At 35.8% G+C, this 27,079-nt stretch overlaps 4 protein-coding genes across 6 annotated transcripts; 2 read left to right on the forward strand and 2 right to left on the reverse strand.

The window, feature by feature from the left end:
• The first annotated feature begins 242 nt into the window (after positions 1-242).
• On the forward strand, positions 243-13,681 carry LOC110697843 (protein pleiotropic regulatory locus 1-like). Of its 2 annotated transcripts, XM_021875243.1 has the most exons (17): positions 243-756; positions 862-886; positions 1,032-1,128; positions 1,231-1,300; positions 1,606-1,665; positions 4,037-4,118; positions 6,167-6,259; positions 7,452-7,515; positions 7,613-7,698; positions 8,472-8,573; positions 8,690-8,773; positions 10,358-10,488; positions 10,643-10,720; positions 10,896-10,960; positions 12,274-12,351; positions 12,443-12,660; positions 12,849-13,681. In XM_021875243.1, exons 1-16 carry the CDS (start codon positions 623-625, stop codon positions 12,613-12,615), a joined length of 1,422 nt encoding a protein of 473 aa, XP_021730935.1. In that variant the 5' UTR covers positions 243-622; the 3' UTR covers positions 12,616-12,660; positions 12,849-13,681. The 2 variants fall into 2 exon arrangements, with proteins under 2 accessions (XP_021730935.1, XP_021730934.1); XM_021875242.1 differs by having other exon boundaries at positions 12,443-13,681.
• A 2,290-nt stretch (positions 13,682-15,971) lies between these two features.
• On the forward strand, positions 15,972-19,595 carry LOC110697844 (probable purine permease 5). 2 transcript variants are annotated; one of them, XM_021875245.1, is made up of 3 exons: positions 15,972-16,187; positions 17,160-17,273; positions 17,779-19,595. In XM_021875245.1, exon 3 carries the CDS (start codon positions 17,798-17,800, stop codon positions 18,956-18,958), a length of 1,161 nt encoding a protein of 386 aa, XP_021730937.1. In that variant the 5' UTR covers positions 15,972-16,187; positions 17,160-17,273; positions 17,779-17,797; the 3' UTR covers positions 18,959-19,595. The 2 variants fall into 2 exon arrangements, with proteins under 2 accessions (XP_021730937.1, XP_021730936.1); XM_021875244.1 differs by lacking the exon at positions 17,160-17,273 and having other exon boundaries at positions 15,973-16,187.
• A 1,641-nt stretch (positions 19,596-21,236) lies between these two features.
• Positions 21,237-24,399, reverse strand: LOC110697850 (MDIS1-interacting receptor like kinase 2-like). Its single transcript, XM_021875254.1, has 2 exons — positions 21,858-24,399; positions 21,237-21,782 (listed from the first exon to the last, which is right to left on the reverse strand). The coding sequence occupies exon 1, from the start codon at positions 24,393-24,395 to the stop codon at positions 22,302-22,304; it is 2,094 nt and encodes a 697-aa protein (XP_021730946.1). The 5' UTR covers positions 24,396-24,399; the 3' UTR covers positions 21,237-21,782; positions 21,858-22,301.
• On the reverse strand, positions 21,445-22,029 carry LOC110697932 (MDIS1-interacting receptor like kinase 2-like). Its single transcript, XM_021875335.1, has 2 exons — positions 21,858-22,029; positions 21,445-21,782 (listed from the first exon to the last, which is right to left on the reverse strand). Exons 1-2 carry the CDS (start codon positions 22,027-22,029, stop codon positions 21,445-21,447), a joined length of 510 nt encoding a protein of 169 aa, XP_021731027.1.
• Positions 24,400-27,079: the final 2,680 nt, after the last annotated feature.

Consider the following 27,079-nt stretch of genomic DNA (forward strand, 5'->3'; position numbering starts at 1 on the left):
AACCCTGAATTTAAATGAAATACTAGTATTTCACAGTGAAACTAGCCCTTGATAAACTTCCCCAGTTTATCTACGTGCTGAATCGGGTATGCAATTGTTGTAGTGTCCTCACCTCATTCTCATTGCCTTGACCTCATTCTCATTGCATTGACCTCATTCTCGACCGAATTTACTTTATTATAGATTTACATATTACAAAGGTTGTGCAAAAAAAAAAAAAAAAAAAAAAAAAAAAAAAAAGAAGAAAAATTTATGAGTGCAAAGGTTATAACTGATCAAAGTTGTGCATGTTACATGTATGGCCATTAAAAATATTGCGAAAACGGAGAAAGTATACAGTAAGACAATAAGCCAATAATACGGAGTACCCCGTAAGAGTGTAAGACTGTTAATCGGGTGTACAATTGGTGCAGTGTCCTTACCTCATTCTCACTGCCTCGACCTGTAGTTTCCCTTACCACCTCCGCAAGCGCAACCCCTTTCGCGCGCCATCGACGCTGCATTCCAAACGCTCGTAGCTGCTACTGCTACTACTACTGCTACTCATCCTATCACCCATTATCATCATCTCCTACAATTCCAAACCCTAATTCTCCTGCTTTGCTTTACAAATCCGCCATTAATGCCGGGTGTAATGGGATCCATGGAACCAGTCGAACGACAGTCATTGAAGAAGCTCACTTTCAAATCCCTCAAACGTGCTCTTGATGTCTTTGCTCCTCTTCATTCTCAATTCCCTTCTCCCGATTCTGAAAGGTTTGCTTTTTCTTCTTTCTCTTCCTTCTTAATATTCAATACCCTAATATTTTTGGGAAAAAAAAAATTTAATTTTTGATTTTGTATATTGTTCTTCAATTGCAGTAAAAAAATGCGGTTGAGCCACAAGGTTAGTCAATCATTGCCCGCTTAAATTTACGTTTTTTATTTTTTTATTATTTTTTTTATATATTTTATTATTTTTGAATTCTGATTTGTGGGTTTTGGTGATTATGTTGATTCTGATGATAGGTGATTTTCGAAAATGTTTGTAGATTAGTTTAGAATATGGAGGAATTAAACCTACATTAGCTCAGCCTCAGCCTGCTAAGCAGAAGTCGTCTGCTCCATCTGATCCCCTTGCTCTTCCTGGTAATTTTTGTGCCATTTTATGTATTATTTGAGGTTTTTTTTTTTGGAAGTGATTTGATTTGTATTCGAGTACCCTTTTGACTTGTTTTTACGGTTAATTAGCTCCAGAAGACGGACAAAGAGGAGGTGCTCATAATGCTCTAGTTGTTGCTCCAGCTGCTCACTCGAGACAGTATGTTCTGTTATTGGTTTGCTTTGAAATTTAAGTGTTGGGTTGGAATCGGAAGCGTTAATGTCCTGTGGCAAATCCATTTTGGTGTCACAGGCCTCAAAGTAAACTTTTTAACTGCGGTATATTGATTAGCGGATTGTTGATTCAATTCTAAGTATCATAAAACTATAATAAGATAACCTCTAGGTTTTTTTTTTTTATCTGAGTTAGTAAGATTGGAATTGCAACATTTTCATCTACTTCATAGTTGTCAGTCTTTTTATAGTTCTGATATATTTTGTTTGGCTTCATTTTCTTGTTTCCAGGACTGAAGTTGGTCCTAGTAAAAGCAATGCACTTATCTCGACTCCCAGTTCTTCTGAAAGGTACGTAACTCACCTTTTCTTTGTTGTTTTATATGTTATCTATCTTCTCTCTCTGAGTCTATGTTGGTTTAATTACTTTTTAATACTGAATTTTTGCTGTTTGGCTTTGCTTATAGTTCAAAGTTTGAGTTTGAGGATGTGGTCTTTGTAGCCTTAGTGTTAGAATCTACACTTGGACTGTAAAACTTAAACCTTCAGCTAATGTCAGATGTTGCATGACAACAGATTTGGTTATAATGGTTATTTTAAATCAATTTCTACACTTTCCATCTCTTAATATTCTACCCAAACTTTTGAGCATATAGGTTTAAGATATTTCTTGTATGGGTCATTGAAATTTAGAGTCTTAATAATGAATGAGTTTGTAGGGAAATATTATTTATTTTAGGGAAGAGAAATTAGGTGAGAATATAGTGGGATTAAGGAAAAAGAAATTGTGGGGTGTGAGAGAAAGGTTTATTCAAGATATTTAGGAGATTTGATTGGCGGATTAAGGAAAGAGAAATTGTGGGCTGTGAGAGAAAGGTTTATTCAAGATATTTAGGAGATTTGATTGGCAAATTAATGTTTTCTTTACTCTTGGTGGGAAGATAACTTTGATTCATTCATGTCCGATATGTCTATTATCTCTCCGGCTCCAGCTATGGTGATGGAAAATTTTGTGGTTAAGATCTATCAGCTATAGGAAAGATCGTCATTTGAGTTGGGAGGTAGGAAAATGACTACGCGATATGCTTTGGGTTTAGTTGTGGTGTTTTTGTGTGACTTCAAGTCCCTTAACTCCCTTGGCATTAAGTCATTAGGAGCACAAATGGGTTGCCACAAATTGGGTGAGATCCACACGGGGTTCTTAGCTATGCTTCCCACTCTAGGTAAAATGGTTCGTGTTCATATGATACCGACACAGGTGTACCTGGTTGGATCCTATTTGGTGACATTATGGGCTAAGACGGCAGGGATTTCAAGCATCACCCATTTGTCCTCGTTTGCATGTATATTGGTTTCTCAGCTAACAACAATAATCCTGTTTTCTTTTGAAAAAATTAGTAGGTAAGGGTATATTCATTTTAGGGATATCTCCTGAGATACCCTTCAAGTTTGTCATAACTCTCAAAATACCCTCGTTTACTGAAATTCCTTTAATATCCTTGGGGGTTTGACACATTGATCAAAATACCCTTACTATGGATGGAAAGTGAACGGTGTTTAGTTTTATTTTAAAAAAAAGTTCTTGGAAATTCATTTTCCTTTGCTCTTCCTCCATTAAACCTTTTTCTCTCAGTCTCTCTCCTTTATTTTTATAAATATGAAATGTGACACTCATTACTTTTCAAAGGCTACAGATGATGATGATAATGAAAGATGAGAAAAATTTGAGTATTTGACTAAGATTCAAGAAAGAATTAGGGAAGTTGAGAGGTCAAATGTCAACCATGGATGATGATGATTCTTCTAATTATATCATTTGTTATATTTGTATATTAATTTGTGAGTTTTGAATCATAATAGAATAATAAGAATAAGGAGGATTGAGCAACGGATTATGAATTTTAATTGTCTAGAGGGGGGAGAGTTGAATTCATTAAAGACCCAGAAGAAGCAATGTTCTAATGAGGTGAAAGAGAATAAGGTTTGATGGAGGAGGAACTAGGAAACTAGATTTTAAAAAAAAATCAAAATAAAGTTAGCGTCGATAGCTTTTCCGTCCATAGCAAGGGTATTTTGATCAATGTTTAAAATCTTAAGGGGTATTTGAAAAATTTTAAACAATAGAGGCATCTTTAGAATTATGCCAAATCTGAGGGGTACCTTAGGATATTTTCCTTTATTTTATAACTACCCATACCAAAGAGGAAGTGGGGACTGGGGAGTATGTTTTGGATAGGCCATAATTTAAAAGTCGGAAGACTATTGAGGCGCTGAGGAAGTATATGCTAACTAATATTTAGAGTATACCAAAAAGGAAGTGGGGAGTCTATTTGGGAAAGGCTAAACTGGTCTGTTTACTTTAATGTTTATTCATGTTAACCAGTAATCATGGTTAGTATCATGGTTGGTTGAATTGAATTTTGACTATTGTACAATGTAGTGCTATATGTACAACTCGATGCCTAATCTGAAGTTAATGAAGTACTTTATGTGATAGACTTAATATGTACAAATGCTTGTGTGTAATTGGACCTTATAAGTTATAACCCAGTCGACTTTGACATTTCTTGGCTGGTTAGCTCTGATATAATGCAGATTTAAATTGCACTTAATGGAGGGGGAGGGGGGGGGATTGTTTCGTAATTGATTCTCAATGCAGGTCCTTTTAGATAATATCTCTGCTTACCTATTTTGAATTTTACCTTGTGTGCGACAATTCAAGGTTCTCAACGTCTGCACTTATGGAGCGAATTCCAAGTAGATGGCCAAGGCCTGTGTGGCGTGCTCCATGGAAGAACTACAGGGTGAGAAAATTTTATTTTTTTGTTCTCTTTTATCTAGATTTGTGCTGTTTCACAAAGTAGATTTCAATTGCAGTCGCTATGAGTAAGGTCTGTTTGGCTTTGCCTTGTTCATATCTTGGATTTATTAATTTTTTTTTTTTCTTGATCTGATTGCAAATAGTTCAAATCGATGTAAGAACGGTTTTATCTGCATCTTTCGTTCATGTGTTTACTTCTCTGCTTTTGATGCCTTTGCCTGTCTAAAAGAACAATACAGAACAAAAAACAGTAGTGCAGGATTTCGAGCTATAAATACCTGATACTAGTATTTTCTGATTTCTTGCATATAGAATCATGCTGTTAATTTGATTATGATCTGCCATACATTTGTTTTATAAAGTGCGAGGTATAATTTAAGGGGGGCACAATGGCACATTCGCATCAGCAATAAGCAAGAGACAACTTTTTTTGTTATAATAGATTTTTAATACTTCCTCTGTTTTTTAATTATTGCACCACTTCCCTTTTAAGGAAGTTTCACAAATATTGTACCATATCCATTTATGGAAACAAAATGTCTCTGTCCACACTGTAAATACCCAATATACCCTTACTTTAAACACTTGATTCTTTAGTTTATGCTTACATTACATGGTTAATTTTGTACTTCTACCCCTCTCTCTCTTCCTTTTTTCCACTACCAAAAAAATTGTGCCCAACCTATATGGTGCGATAGTAAAAGAACGGAGGAAGTATAAAGGTTACAACCAGCATTACCTTTTACATTAAATAGAGGATTGTAAGTTAAAACTTAGAAAGTACAATGTAAGAGAGGGGGGGGGGGGGGGGAGGGGTCTGTGACCAGTATACGAGGGTCTTGTATATATTGCAAAGGAGAGGGCACACTTTCTTTTGAATACATGGGGAACCATGTAAGAAGCAAGGATGGGCTGAAGGGGAGGGGAAAGTACTGAAATTAGTATCATGTATCAGTAGGGTATATAGGAGTAGGGGGAAAGATTTGTACAGATGATGGTTGGTTGAATAAGTAACTATGGAGAAAAGGACAACTGGCGATGATAGTGCTGGTTGGTGGTGACAAAAGAAGTGGGTTAAAAGGTCGTCAATGGTTATACTTATGATCAAGCTCCCTATATTTTCCTCCATCAACCACAGTTTTAAAGAAATCTAAGGCAGAGCAGATGCACAGAAGTGCTTTTTAAGTGGTAACTAACTTTTTAGTTTAAAGTCATCCACTTTCTGCTCTTGACCTTGTTCACCCTTTACCATGAAGAAATGTTTAATTAGTCTTAATTAATTGGAGGTCAGACTGCACATATGGATCCTTGGTGATCAAATCCAACCATTAAAATGCCCCAGATTTTGGCCTTTATCTATCCATTCCTCTCTTTTCATAAATTATGAAGGGGCAATCTGACGGAGGCATGCATGGCTTAGGAAGATGGATGGGGAAATAACTCCTAGTGGGAAGGAAGAGTGGTGGGGTGAGGTTAATAGTGGTTAGGTTGGAGAAGGAGGTGTGGTGGTGGGGGATTCGGGAAGGGAGGGGGAGGCCCTACAGTTTTTGAGAAGTTGGCAATGGGACTATGGCAGTGGTCTTGGGAGAGAGGGGCATTGGTTGACAAGTGAGAGGAAATGATGTGGTCAGGTAGGGAAGAGAAGGGTTGAGCTTTGGTATTTTGTATATGTATTTTATTTTTTAGTGTTTTAATTATTTGTTGTATAATCAATATTAAACTTCCGGGAAAGGGTGGGGGTGTTTGGTTGGTTGGTTATGTCAAGCGCATACGTGTAATTGGGCTCTGCTGTCTTAAATTTCAAATCCTCACTTGTTACTCCTCTAGGATTTCAAACATGAGTACATGAGTAATTATGTGGGTGAATCCAAAAAAAAAAAAAAAACAAAAAAAACTCTACTAGGTTGGGTATTCATCTTGCATAATCTTCTACATTAGTGGCTCATTATTAAGGTGTAATAGTATAATTCAGCTATCTATGTTATTTTTTTGTAGCAACTAATAACATATTGTCTCTTCTCATCTTTGCAGGTGATTAGTGGCCACTTGGGATGGGTGAGATCGGTTGCCTTTGATCCAAGTAACAGTTGGTTTTGCACGGGTTCAGCTGATCGTACTATTAAGGTTTAGTAAATTTTCTTCTGTCAAAAATATATTTCTCATATCATTTTGGAAAGGAATTCTATTTTCTGTATGTGTTTTGACTGATGTGGACTTATGTTGTCTGAGAAACTTGGAAGACAATAGCTAAATAAATCCTGAAGCCATGTATCATTACTAAACAAATATTGTCACAAGTTTTAAGCTGATGGGGTGGTTAAATCTGAAAGATAAGAATTAGTCCATTCTTGTAAAGAAAATTATGTGTAAAGAAATTGTGAGGATTGTGGTTAGGCTATTTCCGTTGTAGGCTGACAATTTCAACTTTGTAAATGGATGCTGAATGAGCAGTGCAAGGTGTATTATGTTGACCCTTAGAAGTGAAAAATTGGACTATGTTGGTTTAGATCTACTCTAACATACATTAAACAGGATCTAATAGTTTTGAGCGAACTAAGATTTGGTAGCATAAAAGCTGTTGCTGTTCAATAATTGATCATTAATGTCAATGCACTTTTATCTTTAACGTTTCTGTTAATTATTTTCTTTTACAATAAAAGTGATTTGTCACCTCAAACTAGGAGGATACATACACGCAACACACACATACCCACACACAGGAAGTACACACCCCAACATTACATTCTGTATAATTACTGTGATGTAACAGAATGCCTTTAGTAAAGCCATTAAAAATTATGTATTTGTGTATTACACATCATTATATGGGGTACAAGCTTTTATTCAATTGTACTGAATATAATGAGTAAAAATGAGTGCAAGCTGCTTATCCTTCCTACTAAAATGCTTATAATCTTATATGCAAACTATCAAGATTAAGTACTCTGTACACCAAATAGCAGTTTGTGTTAAAAAAAAAAAACAGCTGTATTATATATTGAATTGATGTGTGTATGTGTGTGTCGGGTGGACTAGTCTCCAAGAGGGCTCGGCTGGTTCTGAATTACTGTGATTGGTCTAAACACCCTCGACGTCCGAAGATGGCTTGACCAAAGAAATAAGTTTCAAACAACATACATATCTTTGATTTATCTTATAATCTAATCTGGATAATCATACTGTGTGTTTCAAAACTGAAAGGATGGTCAAACTTATTGAAAACTGTGATAGATGAAAATTGATGGTAGAATTGTGAGTATTCATTTGTAAACTGAATTATAAGGTCATTGCTGACAAGCTTTGCTTATTGATTTAGATTTGGGATGTAGCAAGTGGGCGATTGAAACTTACTCTTACTGGACATATTGAACAAGTTAGAGGTTAGTATCATAGGAGTTAGATGGTATAATTGAATTGCTACAGCATATAATGTCTGTTATATACTTAATACATTTAGTTATATACCTTTTCTTCCAGGGCTTGCTGTTAGCCAGAGGCATACCTATATGTTCTCTGCTGGTGATGATAAAATGGTGAAGTGCTGGGATCTTGAGCAGAATAAGGTAAGCTGATATCTGATCCAATAGTTGGATCTGGTTTAGCCTCTATATGCTGAACACTTAGCTGTTTTTTAACCTCATTTCTTGTTTTCATGGGTTTCCCCCTTATTTTTTCTAGTTTGATGTTAAATTTACATCTTCTACTGTTATGTTACTTATCACTGATGAAACTATCTGATTCTTTTTGTAATAATAATTTTTTTTTTTTTTAAAAAAAAAAAAAAAAAAAAAGCCGCCTGGTTATGAGAGTAATGAATTTTTTGGAGCAGGAATCTACTTGCTTTATATGAGTTTCTGTTGTATTAAAGTGCCTCCGAGTAAGGTCACCTTCTATCTTGTAAATGACCGAATGCTGGAAATATCCTTTGTTACCGAGTACTATACAGTTCTGATTGGTTATAATTTAAAAAAAAAAAAAAAAAAAAACCAAAAATTTTTAGATGCATTAGTACTCAGAGATTAGATTTTTTAACTCTTTATTGTGGACACTATGTGTTGTGTATGTCATTTTTGAAGGAACTTCGGCTGTTATGAGAATAATGTAAACTTTATATGCGTAGATGCTAAACATATGGATTATGGAGTGACCTTTTCATGCTACCTATAACCTTTCTACGAGGATATTAAACTTTATTTACTGTGCATAGAATGCTGTTGCCTGATGGATAGGAATTGTGCTGTCTAAACCCTACACTTGAAAAAAGAAGATATTCTCTTAAAAATTATCATGCTCTTGTTTTCTGGCAATTGTGCCTTGCTAATGCTATTTCGTTCAGGTCATTCGCTCTTATCATGGCCACTTAAGTGGAGTTTACTGCCTGGCTCTTCATCCCACTCTTGATGTATTGCTTACTGGAGGCCGTGATTCGGTTTGCCGGGTATGTCTTTTTTTATTAGTTTTTGTGTTATTTGTAATGCAACTTTCTAAGCTATAATAGGGGATAATGCTCCCAATTTATTTGTTTGAATGATTTTTATTCCTTCTAATTTTCAGGTTTGGGACATTCGTAGCAAAACACAAATCTTTGCTTTGTCAGGGCATGAAAATACAGTCTGTTCTGTGTTCACTCGACCTACGGTATGTTAGCTTCTTTGAATAACTAGTGGTTTACTCGCTCTCCATTTCAGATGAAGAGGCTGTACTTTGTACATTTTTGTTTAAGCTGTCTTGCACCTTAGGCACACTGTTCTGATATACTCCATCCCAATACTTCCATATTGGTTTTAACACTTAACATGGAAGATAGTTTTAGGTGATAAGCGTTTTAGTTATCAGTTGTTATTTTATCAAAGAAATTAAATGTGGAAGGTCTATTGAGACAGTGAAACTTTTTTTTTTCCTCTCTCGAGGGATAGAGGGATTAGCAATATCAATTTGGCTTCTTTCCTTGCTAACAAATTTGCCTGAATTGGTAGTTTTATCACTTTCCTTGTCTCTATGTCCTGACCCTCCATGTAAACCTGTATGGAAAAACCTGGTCCCACTGTCCTAGTGCCTTCTATGTGTGAGTTTGGGTTATTTCCCTCTTATGCAACAGTGGATATGATGCAAGTGTTTGAGAGAGGTTCAGAAGAGGACAGGGGGCAGAATAACCAGAAAAGCAAAATGAAATAAGGAATTTGTAAGCAGTCTTCTGGCTTCTGATATATGTAAATTCTGTGTGCTTCATCATCCTGGGTCTTTTAGCTGTGACTGAAATGAGTGATATCCATATCAAGTGCTCTCATTGGTGGTAATATTCCTGGCAAGACATCCATGCCTGTTTATTACAGTTTTGATTCTTGAGGTTTCCGGCGAAGTTTAGGTATATCACTATCACACTATGAGATCTACAAGTTGGACTTTACTTTTAGAAAAATGTGCTATGGCTTTCTTATTGATGACTTAGGTTTTGTGGACAATGTTGAGTTTTTTGGGGACGTGGAGGAAGTCCCGTATCATGAAAGTCTCTGAAATGCTTATTCACCCTTACAGTCTATACTAGTAGAATTTTTATTTTTATTTTTTTTATTTTTATTTTTATTATTATTATAGTATAATCTAGGTAGTGATACTTTAGAACAAGTGAGCAATAATGCAGATAGTAGCATAATTTTTTTTTTTTTTTTTTTTTTTTTTGGTAACTTAGTATGACAAAAAATACTCAGCTCCAGGAATGTTCAAACCAACCCTGAAACTCAACATTTCACAATTTATGAAAGCCTGACAATTGCGATTAGTTAGGCTGTTAGCCAATAATTGGTAACCTATCAAATTTTTACAAGATCCAGGACTCATTTATATTTTTAATAATTCTGCTCATTGTTGATCTTTTAACTGGGATTTAGTTAACAGACAAAAACTAAAGTTTAAGCTATTCCTCTACTGGCATAGGAAAGGGAAGGGAAAGGAAACGAAGGGATCCATTTTCCTTCTCATTTTACTAAACCAAATCCCTCCATTATTGGAGATATTTGGAAGGAAAATGAAAGGTCACTCTCTCCCTTCCCTCCCCTTCCTTCCCCTCACCTCCCTTTCTCTTCCCTCTTTTTCCTTCCCCTCCCTTTCCCTTCACTATTGTCAGCCAAACATAGTGTAAGTTTCCCCCTCTTGTTGTTATATTCCCTTCAGATTTTTTAAGGCTTATATTGCTGTTTGAATCTTAATAAGTTCTTTTGCTAGGATCCTCAAGTGGTGTCGGGTTCACATGATTCAACCATAAAATTCTGGGACTTGAGACATGCAGGAAAAACAATGACAACACTCACGCATCATAAGAAGTCTGTACGAGCAATGGCGTTGCATCCCAAAGAGTGCGTTGCTAATATTTGTTTCTTTACTACCCTCTTAGAGTATCTATTTCTTTTTGCTGTAATGCCTGGCTCTTCATTATCTTGTGGATAATTGAACACGATTTTCTGTTTTTTGTTTACTTCTTTAACCTTGCTATGCTCTGTGGCATTGCAGGAATATGTTTGCATCTGCCTCTGCTGACAACATAAAGAAGTTCACCCTCCCAAAAGGAGAGTTTATGCATAACATGCTGTAAGTCTTGGAACTTCTAGAATGCATACCCTGATATTATGATATTTGTATAGTCCCTATTTTGTCATTTCAAACTTGGCATAAAGTGTATGATTGAAATCATTTTGGCCAGAATTTGGTAATTGGGTGGCTGTCATCTAATACGTGTTGTATCTTTCCATCTCTTTTGGGACAGGTCTCAGCAAAAAACAATCATCAATGCGATGGCTGTCAACGAGGAAGGAGTCTTGGCTACAGCAGGTTTGTTTTTCATTTTTTTTTGTTCAAAAATTGCTTCAAATTTCCCTGATTGATCCTTAGTCATGTGTTTGATCAAATATGATGATCACTAAGTGAGTTAATATTGTCTCTCTGCTTTAAAGTCCTCTATGATGTCTGTATCGTATGGCTTATAAAGCATAGGATCACTTTCATGATTCAAAAGTAAGGGAATGCATTATGTTAGGTTGTAGGTTACATAATTATGTAATTATGTTTACGAGTTTTATGTGTTTAGAAGCACTATGTATGGAAGTATTCTGAGTTCTTCAAGAACTACCGTTTTTTCGGGAAATGCAAACCCATAAGGTTTATAATCTCTGGGTGTTAAAATGTAAAAGCTTTTCCCTCAGTTTCTTTCTTTTGCGAAATTTTAAACATATCCCTTAGGACAATGTTCTAGCATTTTATGAAGTGAAATTTGTTAACATATAAATTTGGAGAAACATGTGATTTTGTCATTTAATTCCAACTTGATAGTCCCTTGAGTTTTGAGTTACTTTAGCAACTAAAGTCTCTAGAAAGGGAGAAACCTAAATGTGTACTCACTTTTAGGGACGAGAGAGATAGATAGTGAGGGATTGATATAAATTAAAGAAAAGGGTTTACGCAAGATGAGGCAGGAGATGATAAAAACTTTATAGAAGGTTGCCAAAAAGGAAATAAAGTAATAATGAATAGAACTAAGAATTTGGATGAAAGGGTAAAGTGAGTAGCAGGAAACAGGAGGGATGGTCATTTTGGTCAATGTATTTAATGCTTACACGTAGTCCTTTGGGGCTTGTGGCTATGAGTAACCAATCTCATCTCTAGATGATAAGTATTTTTAGCCAAATTTCATATTTCAACCCTTACTCTATTGTACCAATGTAACATTAAATGTTCTATATTGTATCAACAGAAGATTAAATGCTATATATTATCATAAATACAATGTTTGTATCTCAACTTACATTACCAAAGCAATTTTAACAAAAAAAGATCTGAAATTTTAATATGCACAAAAGTGTTCAGCATGCCTTGTACTTGTAAAAGGAACAGAGGCAGTAGTCGCAGTACTACAATTAGGAAATTATGAACCTTAAAGAATTATCACAGGGCACTATAAAACTTGAATTCATTAAAGACTTGTGAGTTGAATAATAATTTGTGAATTGGAACATGTGAGAATACTGTGTATTTCAAGAACGTAATTGGCTCTTTGTCCTTGTGCACTGATTGCTTAATTTTTGATCTCTGTTGCATGAGATATTTGCAAATCACTCTTTTTTATACGTCTTTTTGTTTTATCTTAGGTGACAATGGTAGCCTTTGGTTTTGGGACTGGACTAGTGGTCATAATTTTCAGCAAGCTCAAACTATTGTGCAACCTGGTATGTTATAGTATCTGTATGTGCTTTTTGTTGTTGTATTGAGCTCGTAAATTAAGGACTAAGCTCTAAGCACGTGTTTCTGCTACTGCAGGTTCACTGGATAGTGAGGCTGGTATCTATGCGCTCTCTTATGATCTCACTGGCTCAAGGCTGGTAACTTGTGAAGCTGACAAGACTATCAAAATGTGGAAAGAGGATGAGACTGCTACCCCTGAAACCCATCCTCTCAATTTTAAGCCACCTAAAGACATTAGACGATTTTGATTGCAGTGACTGCTACATGCTGAAACTTGAATCATTAGGACATCTGTAAGTTCATACTTCATAATAGCTTATTGTGGATGATTGTTGAAGTTATTGTTAGATGGGTAAGGGAAGCCAAAATGCCAAATAGGGTAGGATGGAGGGAAATTATTTTTGTGAGTTCCTTTTACATCAAAGCTGAATTGACGGTAATATGCAAGTTTCATGCTTTCTAGAATTTTCTCTCCTTGTAGGTAATCAGGAGAGATGAAACACTTGGATATTTGCCGACATTTTTAAATTTTCCTGCTTTTCTTTAGCTGGTTCTTTACCTGTGTTATACAAGATACAACGTATGACTTCATTGATGATTATGACTAGCTAGTAAATAGATTTTTCCCTCCAGTAATGCAATATGATTTCTACTAGTTGGTGATCTTTCTGATCGAGTACATGTTACTGAAGAAGGAATATGTTGTTCAATTTTGATCTCACACACCGGCAGACAGATGTAAAATTTATATAAACCACTTGTTATTGGAATTGTTTATTCTTCCATGCATTGATAACCTGTCGAATGACTTCAAGCATAAGGCGGGACTTGGCTTATAATGTGTGCATGTATTTTGATCGATGTATTGATTGCATTGAAGTGTGAGATAGCCCGAAGGACTTGTATTCGTATTAGGGGTTTTATTTTATGTGCCAAGTCTTTGAGGTGTTTGCATACTCACTGAAGCGCTCTTATATAATCATAGTACAGAAATTTGCCATACAAAACCTTCAGTAAATAGCTGTTGCATAATCTTTCAAATAAAGAAGTTATAAGTCGTTATCCATGCACATAAGTATTTTTTAACATGATTATATAACAAAACATGCCTGGTTTTGTACTCTATCCGTCTTAAATTAATCGTCTAATTCTTATATTTATTTAGTAAGTTATTTAATTTTAAGTTGTCTTGAATTGGTTGCAAAATTATCATTTTTAATTACACTCACTTTCATCGATAAATGAGTGTTAGCAAAGGCTAATCTCACCGATCAAAGTTTAGTATATAGGCGAAAAAAAAAAAAAAAAAAAAAACACACATACACAACAAATTAACAAATCTCTATAAAAAAAATACGAAGTGTTGAAATTGTGGCTAATAAGGCTTAAATTTGTAAGGACACTATTTCTCCAACGGAGCAAAGGACATTTTACCTCCAACTACCACGAATAATTTTAAAGCAAAGCTAATTGCAAATTGCAGTTTAAATTAGAAAGGATTTGTCTTTAACTTGTACAAAAGCGAGTTTGAGTTTTCAACAACAGTAGTAACTTTAAGAGTGAGCGATAGGTTTAAGTGGTTAAAGTTTTTCTTTCGATTTAGAGATATCTGTGATCAATTTTCATCACCTGCCCTTGAAACTCTTTAAACAACAATAGTAACTTCACATTTTAATTTGTGTTTATCTAAATTACGCCATACTAATATTCTAAAATAATACACCCTTACAAAAAATGATCAAATAGAATAAATAATAGGAAAAATTGCCCACAATAATCCGATTTTTGCCTCATCCATCCAACATAATCCCACCTTTCGATTATTTTTTAAGAAAAATTGCTAAGAATAATCCCAACTTTTGCCGGTTCGTTCAAAATAATCTCAACTTTGGATTATTTTTAAATAATCCAAACTTTGGAGGTAGTTCGCTTTAAACAGTCCCAACCGGTCACCCAACCTGTTATATCAGGTTACGGGGACACGTGGCACCATATGATCGGTTAAATTTTTTGTTTTAAAAAAGAAAAAACTTAAAAAAAAAAATCAAGAATTTTAAAAGAAATCCAGCCCCCACGACAACCCTCCTTACCTCCACCACCAGGTTGCTTTCGAGGCCCCCAACCACGCCACCGACCTTCCCTCATGCCAACGTTGCTCCCAGACCCTCCTTACCTTACGCCGGTGCCGGTGATTCAATCATTTCCCCTAAATCACCTAACCTCCGCCGCAAAACCACCATTATCAACACCCCAAAACCCTAAAACAAACCCAACCCACCGCACAAACCCCCCAAAGCGGCCTTCCCCCACCCTCGAAACCGTAGTGCTAGGGTTCCAAGAGTGGGGGAAGGCCGATTGGGGGATTTTCATGCGGTAGGGTTGGGTTTCTTATAGGTTTTTGGGTGAAGGTAAAGGGGTTTTGTGGTGGGGGTTTTGGTGGTTAGGGGGAGAGGGCAGCGTCGATGCCGGCGTTGAAGCGGAGGAGGGGCGGTCTAGACGCGGACGGTTAGGAGCAGGGGATACTTAGGCTGGGCGGTGGTTGCCAGAGATCAGGGTTGGTGGGTGGGGTTGTCAACTTGTTTTTTTTTTAATTTTTTTTCCTCTTTATTTTAAACCAATCACGAAGTGACACGTGCCACATAAATAATTTTTTTTTTTACCTCTTTAACACGTTACCGGTCACTTGGGACCGTCTAAAATGAATAACCCCCAAAGTTCGGATTATTTAAAAATAATCCAAAGTTGGGATTATTTTGAGCAAACCGGCAAAAGTTAGGATTATTTTTACTAATTTTTCCTATTTTTTAATAATCCAACTTTTAATGCCAATCTTCTTAAAATGGTCCCAAATGACCTGCAACAGGTTAAGGAGGTATTTTTATTTTTTTAAAATTTAATTTTCACGTGTCACCACTTAATTGGTAAAAAAAATTAATAAAAGAAATATATTCAAAATAACAAAAAAAAAAATTTTTTTGAAAAAAACCCACCTTGTAACACCACTTGAGCCATCATCATCCCCACCTAACCGTACCCCACTCCCACTTGATCGTACCTAATCGGACCGAAACTCCACCCCCAGCCTGAAATCGACTGCGTCGATCGGTCCCAAGGAAGAAGACACCTACCCTAAGCCCATTATTGGAAACCCCACCAACACAGATTTCAAGAAACGGGGTGGTTGAAGGAAAGAGGGGTTGGAAGAGGGGGTAGGGGTGTGCCGCGCTGGGGTCTAGGCAGCTGGAGACACGGCGCAGGGGAGCCAGGAAATTGGACGACGGAGATGGGGCGACAGGGAAGGTGGCTGGGCTTGGTGGAGTGGGTTTTCAAATAATTAATTAATTTTATTTTTAACTTTTTGTAAAAAAATTTAAACTTTTTTATTTTTATTTTTTGACTAATCACAAGCCGACACGTGTTATCTAACTTGTTGTAACAAGTCAGATGACCGGTTGGGACAATTTAAAGCGAATTGACATTAAAGGTCGAATTATTAAAAAATAATTAAAATGTGGAATTATTTTGAATGGATGATCCAAAAATTGAATTAATCTGAACAATTTTTCCTAACTAATAAGAGACGAAAAGAGTATTACATATTAAAAAAATTTAACAACAAGAAAATCGTGGTAAGTTGAGTAAAAGGCAATACTACCTCGTAAGGCCCTCAATTTTTTTTTTTCTTAAAAAAACCTCGTAAGGCACACCCACACGTAAAATACTTGCCACACTCTTCCTCTTTCTCTTCTGTTGACTGCTGTCTGCCGAGTGCTGACTTCAAGGATCTTCTGCAAACTGATGCAGCAATACCTTAATCTAGGTAATTTATACTTAATTCTCTTTTAATGTACGAATTTATTAATTATTTATGTTGAATTTATTTATTTTTATATGAATTATTGTGCTTTGAACTTGTTTTTAGCCCTGTTCTTTGATTTCTGATGATTCTAATTAGATTTTTGCCATCAAAATTTTGAGTTATATCATTTTTATTTTTATTTTTTCTTTTAATTTATAGTTTTTTTTTTTTATTTATTTTTTTTTTTTTATTATTGGGTCTTTTATTGGGGAGCAGAATTATAGAAACCATGAAAAGAAATTTTCATTTAATTTTTAATACAGATGTCCAATTTAATTTAATATATATATTTTTTTTACAGGATGTCCAGTTTGATTGGTTATGTCTTAATTTCAATTAATGAATTAAATTTTGTTTTAAAAATTCCTTTAAAAATCTTTGCATTTTTTTTTTTTTTTGGTTATGATATATACTGCTTTTAGGGCTACAGATAATTGACATAAACATTAGATACATTTCTTTTTAAAGTCATACATGTTAGGAAATGTAGGACAAAATCATACATCAATCATGTTATTAATGCTTAACTCTTAATCTTTCGTTTTTAATTTACCATTATCATTTATTTAAGGCCAAAAAAAAAGGTTTTGGTGATAATCTAAAGATTCATGAAAAGCTAATTTCCCACCAAGTTTCATTGAGATTTTGTAGTTTCCAATTTTTGGAAATGGGAAACGCGATCTTTATGAGACTTTTCGTGCTTAAAGCCTTCGTGTACATACTCTGTGGTCTACGGGTCTAGTTATACTTCCTTGGTTTCAAAAAAATTGCAAGAGTTTGAATTGTTCGAAAAGCTCTCAAATTTTTAGTCAAAGTGTTGCAATTTTTTAGAAACCGGAGGATCGGAATATATCTATAGTTGGGTGTGTATGAGGGGAACCATCAGGCATATTTAAAAATCGTTTTTGCTAACTTAGATGGCCTTTTTTTAAGATGGAAATTCGAGGAAAAGAATTGGAGATGATGCTCTAGTGAAGGGGCATTTAATTGGCAAAGAAGTGAAGGTAGTAAATTGAGGGGTTTCATTCGTGTTCATGGTGGGGACTGGTGAGGTTTTTAACCCCTTTAATCAACTGAGTAGATAAGCTAATTTTGATTGTTACAAATGTAACTTGCAAGGAGGAAAAGGAAAAAGTTGTTTATGATCTTTGCTATTGCGTGAACAATATAGAGGATATACAAACTCAAAACTAAAGATTTATGTCATGCCATTATTAACTGACTAGTCATGAATACTGACCTATTTTTGTATTTAGTATTTTTTATTTAGTGTTTTGTGAGCATGAATCATGCATGCATTGCTGATTCATATGCTAAAATATGTAGCTAGCATTTATAAGATAATACTAAAGTCTGAGTTTTGTATAATCTTAATAATGTATATAGCATGCTCTGCGTTTATGATTGGTTGAAAGTCTTGAAACCACGAAACTGATGGGGTAATACTGATTGGTTATAGAATTGGTTTGTTTCCTTGTTACTTTTTGTAAGTAGTTAGTTAATGAAACAGTTTGAATAATTGCAATTATACTTAATTATTGATGTTATGCAGGAAACATCCTTGTGATCAAATGACAAACCAGGAAGCATTAGCTAGACAAGAAGATTCGCTGAGGGTCTCCATATTAGGGGATAGACCAATGGAGTCAAACTCGACCTCATCCAATACACTAAGGCATCACATGTCTAACTTAAAAAAGATACTTTGGGAGTTATACAAAGGAAAACCCTTCTCGTATTGGATTCTTATACTTCTAAGTGGGGGTGCCATGCTCATTGCATTCCCTGCTTCTAGTCTTTTGTCGCGTTTGTATTATTCCAACGGGGGTAAAAGCAAATGGATTATATCATGGGTAGCAGTTGCAGGATGGCCATTAACAGTATTTGCCTTAATTCCTACCTACTTCTTTTGCAACACATTTCCTACGCGTTTGAACTTGAAACTCACTCTTTGTTATGCAGTTGTGGGTTTCTTAAGCGCGGCTGATAACCTCTTGTATGCATATGCCTATGCCTACCTTCCAGCATCAACTGCTTCTCTTCTAGCATCTTCATCCCTCGTCTTTTCTGCATTATTTGGTTATCTTCTTGTTGGAAACAGGGTAAATGCCTCCATTATAAATTCTGTTTTCATGATTACTGCTGCTTTGGCCATTATTGCATTAGATTCAGACTCAGATTTATACGGTAATGTGAGTAAAACCCAGTACACTATGGGATTTATATGGGATATCTTGGGATCTGCTCTCCATGGACTCATATTCGCGCTTTCTGAGTTATTATTTGTGAAGCTGTTGGGAAGAATCTCGTTCCATGTAGTGCTTGAGCAGCAGGTCATGGTTTCTTTATTCGCATTTATATTTACAACAATGGGTCTTGTTGTGGATAGGAGTTTCCAAGGAATGGAAGAAGAGGCCAGAAATTTCAAAGGCGGTAAAAGTTCATACTGCATGGTTCTTGTTTGGGGTGCGATAACATTTCAATTAGGAGTGTTGGGCGCCACAGCAGTGCTGTTTTTAGCATCAACTATGCTTGCAGGGGTTCTGAATGCTGTCAGAGTGCCGCTCACAAGCATTGCAGCAGTCATACTGCTAAGCGACCCGATGAGTGGTTTCAAAATACTTTCTTTGGTCGTTACATTCTGGGGATTTTGCTCTTATATTTATGGGAGTAGACCTCCTAAGAAAGATAATCCTGCAACTCCAATGGACGATGCTGCAGCTGGTCCATGATTATTTCATAGACATGTTGATGAGAAACGAGTAATTGACACATGTTTCCGGTGCTTTTAAGTTGATAATGCTATTCTGGTCTGAACATTTAATTTCAGAAGTTTAATGATCTACATTATCACCATCCTTCACAATCACCAATCTTCGCAGCTAACTCCCATTCGAGCTTCCTATGTCATAAATTTGGCTCCTTTATTGCACAATTGCAATTTAGATCGTTTTTCAAGCCTTATGGAAATTTAATTAGGTTGTACTTCCTCTGTTCTAGTAATATTGCAACAACTGCACTTTTGCATTATTCATCATGCTTGTTTAACTACAAATTATGATTTATACGTAAAGTAAAATATAGTCATGTGGGGTCTTGTAGATTCGTTTCGTAAAATACTTTCACAATATCAACTTGTTATAATTTTTACTCTTATATAATTATAGATATTTAACACATAAAATGTGCTTTGAGATGAGTAATTTCACCCTTGTTGCAATATTTGTGGAACAGAGAAAGTATATGCTTGCATATTTCTGTTGTATCACAATAGTTATGGCCTCTGTCAAGCGCATTCCAGAATCAAGTTTATTTCTGTTGTATCACAATAGTTATCCATATTTGCTGTGCTTAACTTTACCTTCTTTCCAAAAAAAAAAAAAAAAAAAATTACTAACCTTATGTTAAATTTTTTTTCTGTTTAACATTGATTTTTACTGATTAAGACTAATTAAAACTAATTTTTACTGATTTATTGTTGTATGAGTAAGTGTATACCCATAAATATCGTACGGTTCCTTATGACGATTTATGTTAGACGACCCCAAAATCATTTTGGACTAAGGTTTTGTTGTTATAGTTGTACACTTGTACATATTGAAGTGTCGATCGAGAATTAAGAAATGAGCTTTCACTCTTGTTCATCGTGGAACTATGAGGAGTAGAGGAGGGGAATACAAGTTGATCTCTCCAAGAGTAAAAGCGTCATTCCTGATCTAAGCTGCTGCTAAAAGCCAAGAACTATATGGTAGATATACAAGGACGAAAAGTGATTGTATATCATGCTAATGTTATCTGACTAATCATGGCCTAAATAAAATTTATTTTAACATTTTCATGAGCATGAATCATGGCATATATTGTACGACTATCCACGAGCTAAAACATGCGTTGAATTTTCTGTGCATACTATGAAATCTAAGTTAAAAATGATTCTTTGGGAATACTACAGAGGAACGAAAGCCCTTCACATATTGGATTCTTCTACTTCTTAGTGGGGGTGCAATGCTTATTGCATTCCCTGCCTCCAACCTTCTTCCGCGTATATATTCTAATTGGCATAGGTAGCAGTTGCAAGGATGGCGATTAACTGCTCTGGCCTTATATCCTACATTCTGTTGGCCGCATCCGTCACAAGTGTCCACTTTATACGATTAAGGAGGTTCCCTTCAAAACCATACAGCAGAATGAGGGGAGTAGCTCATTAGCCTTATAAAGTAGACACAACTTTCTTGTTTTTTCAATGTGGGACAACACTTTAACTCACATGTGGGCTTGTTTATGGGCTCAAACCCCTTAGCCTTATAAGGACACAACCTTCTTGTTTCTTCAATGTGGGACAACACTTTCACTCACTTGTGAGTTTGTTCATGGGCTCAACACTCCCCTCATACTATTGAAGGCCAATCTTTGTAGAGAGTTTTATGTCCGAGTTCGCTACATCATGAAATGGCTTCTTGTTTGCACTCTAGTTTTAGGGAAGCTTTAATAATGTTGTCTAGGATAGAGTTGCATTTCCCTGTAGTACTACTAATAATTCTGCCTCCATAAATCAAAGTATCAAACACATCAAGAATCACCTTTTTTAGTTATTGAAGAATTTGTTGGAAATTTCCTTTTACTACTTGTTGTACAAACTTTTGAATATGCTTTACCTTGGTAAGTTTACCAGTCAAAGTTTTAATCAATGAACCTATTCTTATGGTAAATACCATATGACTTTGAATCAATGGAATAATTTTAATATCAAAAAAACGCCCTCATTACTCACTGTGAGAAACATTTTTGTTTCTCACAGTGGTAGTTTTGTAAATAAAATGTACCACTTTAGTCACGATGGTACATTTTATTTACGAAATGAATGATAAAATTGTACCACTTTAGTCACGATGGTACATTTTATTTACAAAATTGTCACTGTGAGAAACAAAAACGTTTCTCACAATGAGTAACAGAGATTTACTGCAAAAAAAAGTGAGGGAAAAAAAAGGCATCTAAAAAGTTGGGACTAAACAAATATTTTCTAACTGGGTTTCGAAATAATAGTTACACTTTAGTTTTCATTTTTTGACTAAAATTACTTGTATAAATTCTACTACGCCAATTATTCTTGAGAATTAGCTTTGGTACATACTAAGGTTATTTATTCTCGAAATCTCATAGTATTGATGTTTGATTGCAAAGCTGAATTAGAACTTTCAACTTGTATATTGAAGCTCTACAAGTCAATGGCTTTGGGATTATCATTTCCACATCTCGTTTCGAACATCTGAGAGATGTAATTCATGGTTGGCCTTGATTGTGGATTAATATTGAGGCATAAAGTTGCTATCTGTAACACAAATTCAAGCTGCTGTATAAGCTCTTGGCCTGTAGGATATGCAAGACGACGGTCTAAGACATCTTTGGATTTTATTTTCAGTTGGTCATCTGACATGCTTGCTGAAAGGCTCAAAATCTGATCTTGTGGGTGTGCTCCCATTAGAATTTCGAGCGCAAGAACGCCAAAGCTATATACATCACATTTTTCTGTTACGACCATGGTGAAAGCTAGCTCTGCAATACAACACAGGATGTTTAATAATCTGGACTTAATGTGCTTATTTTCTCTTTTCATATCAAACTTCATACCTGGGGCAAGGTAGCCATATGTTCCAGCAAGCGTGGTCCAGTTAGAAGAATCTGGGTTCAGGAACTTTGCGGTGCCAAAGTCTGAGACATGAGCTTTCAGTTCAGAGCACAGTAAAATATTTTTACTTGAAATGTCGCGGTGGACAACAGGTGGTGTGCAGCCATGGTGCATGTATGCCAAGGCATCAGCAACTCCCTTGATGATTCTGACCCGCTTGTCCCAGTCCAGCTCCTTTGCTCCATCGACACTGCCTAAAACATCAGCCAAGCTTCCTCTTTCGATAAACTTGTACACCAAGAATATTATGCTCTCGTGCAGACAAAACCCATAAAACCTCACAATGTTCCTATGCCGAATCTCTATCAGGGCAGTCACCTCATTCACGAAACTCCTTGCTGCTACTGCTGCTTTCTCTAAGGTGCTGGCGTTGAGCTTTTTAACCGCTACACTTGACCACTTGGAATCTCTGCTTTATAAACCTTCCCAGTTGCTCCACTTCCAATGCAGTACAAACTGTTAAAGTCCTCTGTGGCTTCAACTATGTCATTGTAGACTAAGTTGCCATCAAAGTTCAGTACAGTGAATACGTCTTTGCATTTCTGACTCATATCCTGCTGTTTGCATTTTGCCAGTCTGCGCTTTCTACAGAATAATATGCTGCAGGCAACAAGAAGAAAAGACAGTACGCTTGCAAAAGCAACAACTGCGAGTCTTATGACATGGCTTTGTTGCTTTCTTGTTGGAGACATATCATTGCAAGGTTTCATGCCCCTTATTTTACCACAAAGGTCTTTATTGCCAGAAAATGATCTTAAAGGAAATGAAGAGAAGATATTACTGTCAGGTAATGGACCCTCTAGTTCATTATACGAGATATCAAGTCGTACCAAGCTGGCAATGGTGGCTATAGATGTAGGGATAATTCCCGTCAGATGGTTATGTGAAAGGTTCAATGTTTCAAGGCATTGTAGCTTCCCCAGGTTCAGTGGCATGTCCGCGGTTAAAAAATTATAACTCAAATCCAGTAAGATCTGCAGCTGAGTTAGCTGCCCGATCTCATCTGGAATTGGGCCATTCAGATGGTTGTTGCTCAAGTTTAAGCTCATCAGATTTGAGCAACTCCCGATTTCAGATGGGATTTGCCCGGTTAGACTGTTGTTCGAGAGGTCCATTTGGTTCAGTTCATGTAGGCCTCCTACCTGTACAGGCACTCGACCTGAGAGCATATTATTCTGAAAGGATAATTGGAACAGTTTTGAGCTTTGCCCAATTTCTGGGGGTATGTTTCCATGTAACCTATTAGATGAGAGGTCTAATTTTTGTAAATTTGGCAAACTGAAAATTTCTTTTGGTATTTTACCACTAATCGAGTTACCAGCTATCAGTAGAGCAGTCAAGTTTTCAGACTTACCCCACTCTGGTGAGAGTTCACCTCCTAGTCGATTGAAGCTTAAGTCGATGTAAACCAAGCTAGGATACTCTCCTAATGCCTGGTCAAGGTCACCAGTAAGTTGGTTGTTTTTGAGGTAAACTCTATTCAATTTGGGACAATTTTTTAGGCTGACTGGTATTGGACCTGCAAAATTGTTGCTAGAAGCTGAGAAGTAGACAAGGTTACCGCCCTTACACAATTGTGGGGGTAGTAGTCCTGTAAAACTGTTCCTAGACAACTGCAGGTTGGTGATGGATAGGTTTCTGATCTCTTGAGGAACGTGACCAGACAATTGGTTATCAAACAAGCGAAGGTCAGTTAGCTTGCTGAGTCTACCAACAGAGGTTGGTATAGGCCCAGTTAAATAATTTTGGTACAAAAGTATGGAATTTAACTCACTCAAGTTGCCCACTGACTCCGGGATAGGACCTGAAAATCGATTATTGTCAAGAGCAATGAAAGAAAGGTTCTTGCAGTTACCTATGGTAGAGGTAATTGGACCGTCTAAAAAAGTCCTTTCAATGATTATGACTTCAATACTGATCAGACCAGAATTTGCATGCTTTGTTGCACTAGGGAACAAACTCGGGTCTATTCGGCCAGTAAGTTTGTTTCGAGATAAGCAAAGCTGCTCAACTAATGTCAGATTTGCTAGGGAAAGAGGTAAGGTACCATTCAGCATATTAGTTGAGAGATCAAGGTATTTAAGTTTAGAAATCATGCCTATAGTAGAAGGTATTATGCCACTGGTACGGTTCTGACTGAGGTCAAGGTAACTTAAATGTGGGAATGAAGAGAAATCTAAGGCATCAAGTGTACCTTGCAATTCTAACTGAGGCAGGGTAATGTTGGTGACTCTTCCATGGTTGTCGCAAGCGATTCCTTGCCAACGACATGGGCTTCTGATGGAGGAAGAGTAACTTTTTATTTGTGGCAAGACCCAAGAAGTAAAGGCTGATTGGTTTTGGAAGCTTTGTTTCCATATAATAAGCGCCTCGGCTTCTGTTTGTCCTGGATGATATGCCACTGCTTCAGAGAATAAGAGCATATATCCTAAACTGATTGCAAACAGAAGTTTGATAATGCTAAAGGCGTTATTATACATTGTGTTTTTGGTTATTTTCTTATAACAGACTACTAAGTAGTGTGTAATATATATAGGAACCATAATCCCCACAATTTACGCTAGTATGGCCATTTCTTTTGACAAATGGGAGTCTAATACAGTAAAGCAATCTTTATAGTCTTAAATTAATATTTACCAGAAGTCAAATCAACAATAACCAGAAGTCTTAAATTAATAATTTAGACTAGTTCTACCACTACTACGTATGTTTTACTCCATTACTCCAACCTATATTTCACTTTTGCATCAGTCAACTGCATAATTACGGAGTGCTTTAATAAAAACAAATACTTCTCCCTTTTTAAATATTGCTATATTTCTACTTTTTGTACTATTCATTTGTCCTACTTTGATTAATGTTTGTGATTAATACATAAGAAAAAATATAGTCTTCTGGGTATTTGTTGGAATCGTCTTAATGGATAGATTATTAATTTTCAATTGTTAGAATTTATACTTATTGATAATTAAATATATTATTGATCAAAGATTAGTATCGGCATACGTGACCAGGAGAAATGGAACAATTATTTAAAAGCGGAGGGAATAAGATTTTGTAAGATTTCGTAATATCATTTTAATTACTTAGTATTATGGCCATTTTTGAAATAATGTTGCAAGGTAAGAAAAATACTACTTAGATAACATTAGGGGACCCTCCTCATGAGGGAAACTTCTAATGTATTCACTCAAGTCAGATACAAGAATAGGAGATAATGATAAAGTACAAGGTATAATATCCATACAATCATTAAATATGTAACCAACGTTGCCTATCCAATTAGCCACCCAATTTGCCTCATACAAGTAATATATATGTGGAATGAACCAATTGTCAAAATTGTTGAAAAGAGATGTCTATCCGCAACATTATGATCAACCTGCCTCATTTTGTTGGTTACACAAAATGCATATACTACCTCTATTTCATATTATTTGCAACGATTAGACATTTTTTTACCTATACTTTATATAAAATTATTGTAAATAATATGAAACGGAGGTAGCACTAAGAGCCTAAGAGGTAATATATACGTAGTAGTATGTAATATACTCCTAGGCTATCATGAAAAGTTTGTCATAAATAGATTTGCAATTTAGAAGGGATATACACTTGCCAAATCCAATTTTAGGCCAGTTGTTATCATTTGGATCTATATTATGAGCAACCCATATAGTAGATTTAACCCTAAATTTCTGATGAAAGTTAGCCCCCCCCACAAGGCCACAAGAGTATCATTCGTTGTACTTGTATTACATAGAAGGAAAATCCTCCAATTTCTTGTGAGGAAGTTGTATTTATGTTTTATTTGTACTCTATGTAATGTAGGAGGGGCCGTGATAGCCCGCTACTCGGGAGCGACAATATCTAGGGAAAAATGTAATTTCACACAAAAGTTTCGATAGTAATTACTACGTGTAAAAAAAAAACTTTCTTTTCGAAAAATAACAGTATAAAAATCAACAATAACAGTATAAAATTAACAATAATAGTATAGTAATAATAAATAACAGCATACTTAGAAACTGAAAATAATTTTGTTAAAATGATATCCTCCGTTCTTTTTTACTTGACCCGCTTTGACTTTTATACTATTCATGATCCCTTCTTTGACCGTCTTTTGTGAATAATACATAATGAAAAACATATTCATGTGGGATCTTTTTGAATTCGTCTCAATAAGTAATGTTGGAACAAAGTAGTATGAAGTGTGAATTTTATGAAAAACCAAAGTCCCACATTGGTTGGAAATGAAAGTTTTCCCTCCTTTGTAAAGTCGATAGTGGAGTACTTGGGTGTGGCCCAAGGGCTACTCACATTTTGTGGAGAGGGAGGACTTACCTACCGAGCCAACCTATCACACACACACGCGCGCCAAACCAAATCGAGCCGGGCTGGCAGGGTCGGGTCGGGTTTATTAAACAAACTTAAATTTTTATACAGTTTTTGAACAAGATTTAAGTACTGAAATAATCCCGTAATTAAAGCCTTGACTGCTGACCGTTTTAAATGATTTTGTTCTATTTTGACTGATTTAATTCCCGTTATTTACGTTAATCAATTTTGAACGTTATTAAAATTGATTTTCTGGCCGTTTTTCTTGACCGTTTTCTGCTATTTTTTAGGCAAACACTTAATCTGCCGTTATGCTGTTACTGGGTTTCAAAACGGCTTTCTGGTTTTGGCTATAAAAGGAGAATGAGTTAAGCTTTTTAAACACACAGAAAAAATTATCTTCTAATCTCACTTCTTCTTAAATTATTCGAGCAGTTTCATTACATTTTCCAGTGTTTAGTTGCCCGGTGGTTCAGTGCAAATCCACCGGTACTTTATAGCTTTCAGAGACTGTTTTATCCTTGGGACATCTGATTACGTACGAGCTACTTGCACAAATTCAAGGCAGTGTCGTGAATGTTCTAAAGAGAACGACATAGTCCGCGACTCAGTTTCATTCCCGGTAACATTGTTCTTACTATTTTTGCTCCTGCAGTTCTGTTTACAACAAGTATTATCATAATATATAACTTTTATAATTTTTACTTATGGAGAATTAAAGTTATTGATCGTTAAAGTTTTGTATTGGCAAGCGTAATAAAAGAAACATGTCAAGTATAAAAGAACAGAGGAAGTAACATTTAAAGCAAACCCACAAACATTTGAG

Source organism: Chenopodium quinoa, unplaced genomic scaffold, assembly GCF_001683475.1.
Source record: "Chenopodium quinoa cultivar QQ74 unplaced genomic scaffold, ASM168347v1, whole genome shotgun sequence".
Taxonomy (NCBI): domain Eukaryota; kingdom Viridiplantae; phylum Streptophyta; class Magnoliopsida; order Caryophyllales; family Amaranthaceae; genus Chenopodium; species Chenopodium quinoa.

What these genes read in the sequence shown, in the direction of transcription:
- LOC110697850 (XM_021875254.1), bottom strand. Translation starts at nt 24,395, where the DNA reads ATGTATAATAACGCCTTTAGCATTATCAAACTTCTGTTTGCAATCAGT.
- LOC110697843 (XM_021875242.1), top strand. Translation starts at nt 623, where the DNA reads ATGCCGGGTGTAATGGGATCCATGGAACCAGTCGAACGACAGTCATTG. An exon ending in GAGTTTATGCATAACATGCT is followed by an intron (nt 10,721 to 10,895) that starts GTAAGTCTTGGA and finishes CTTTTGGGACAG; the next exon opens with GTCTCAGCAAAAAACAATCA. An exon ending in TCAAACTATTGTGCAACCTG is followed by an intron (nt 12,352 to 12,442) that starts GTATGTTATAGT and finishes CTGCTACTGCAG; the next exon opens with GTTCACTGGATAGTGAGGCT.
- LOC110697844 (XM_021875245.1), top strand. Translation starts at nt 17,798, where the DNA reads ATGACAAACCAGGAAGCATTAGCTAGACAAGAAGATTCGCTGAGGGTC.
- LOC110697932 (XM_021875335.1), bottom strand. Translation starts at nt 22,029, where the DNA reads ATGCACCATGGCTGCACACCACCTGTTGTCCACCGCGACATTTCAAGT. An exon ending in ATATGGCTACCTTGCCCCAG is followed by an intron (nt 21,783 to 21,857) that starts GTATGAAGTTTG and finishes GTTGTATTGCAG; the next exon opens with AGCTAGCTTTCACCATGGTC.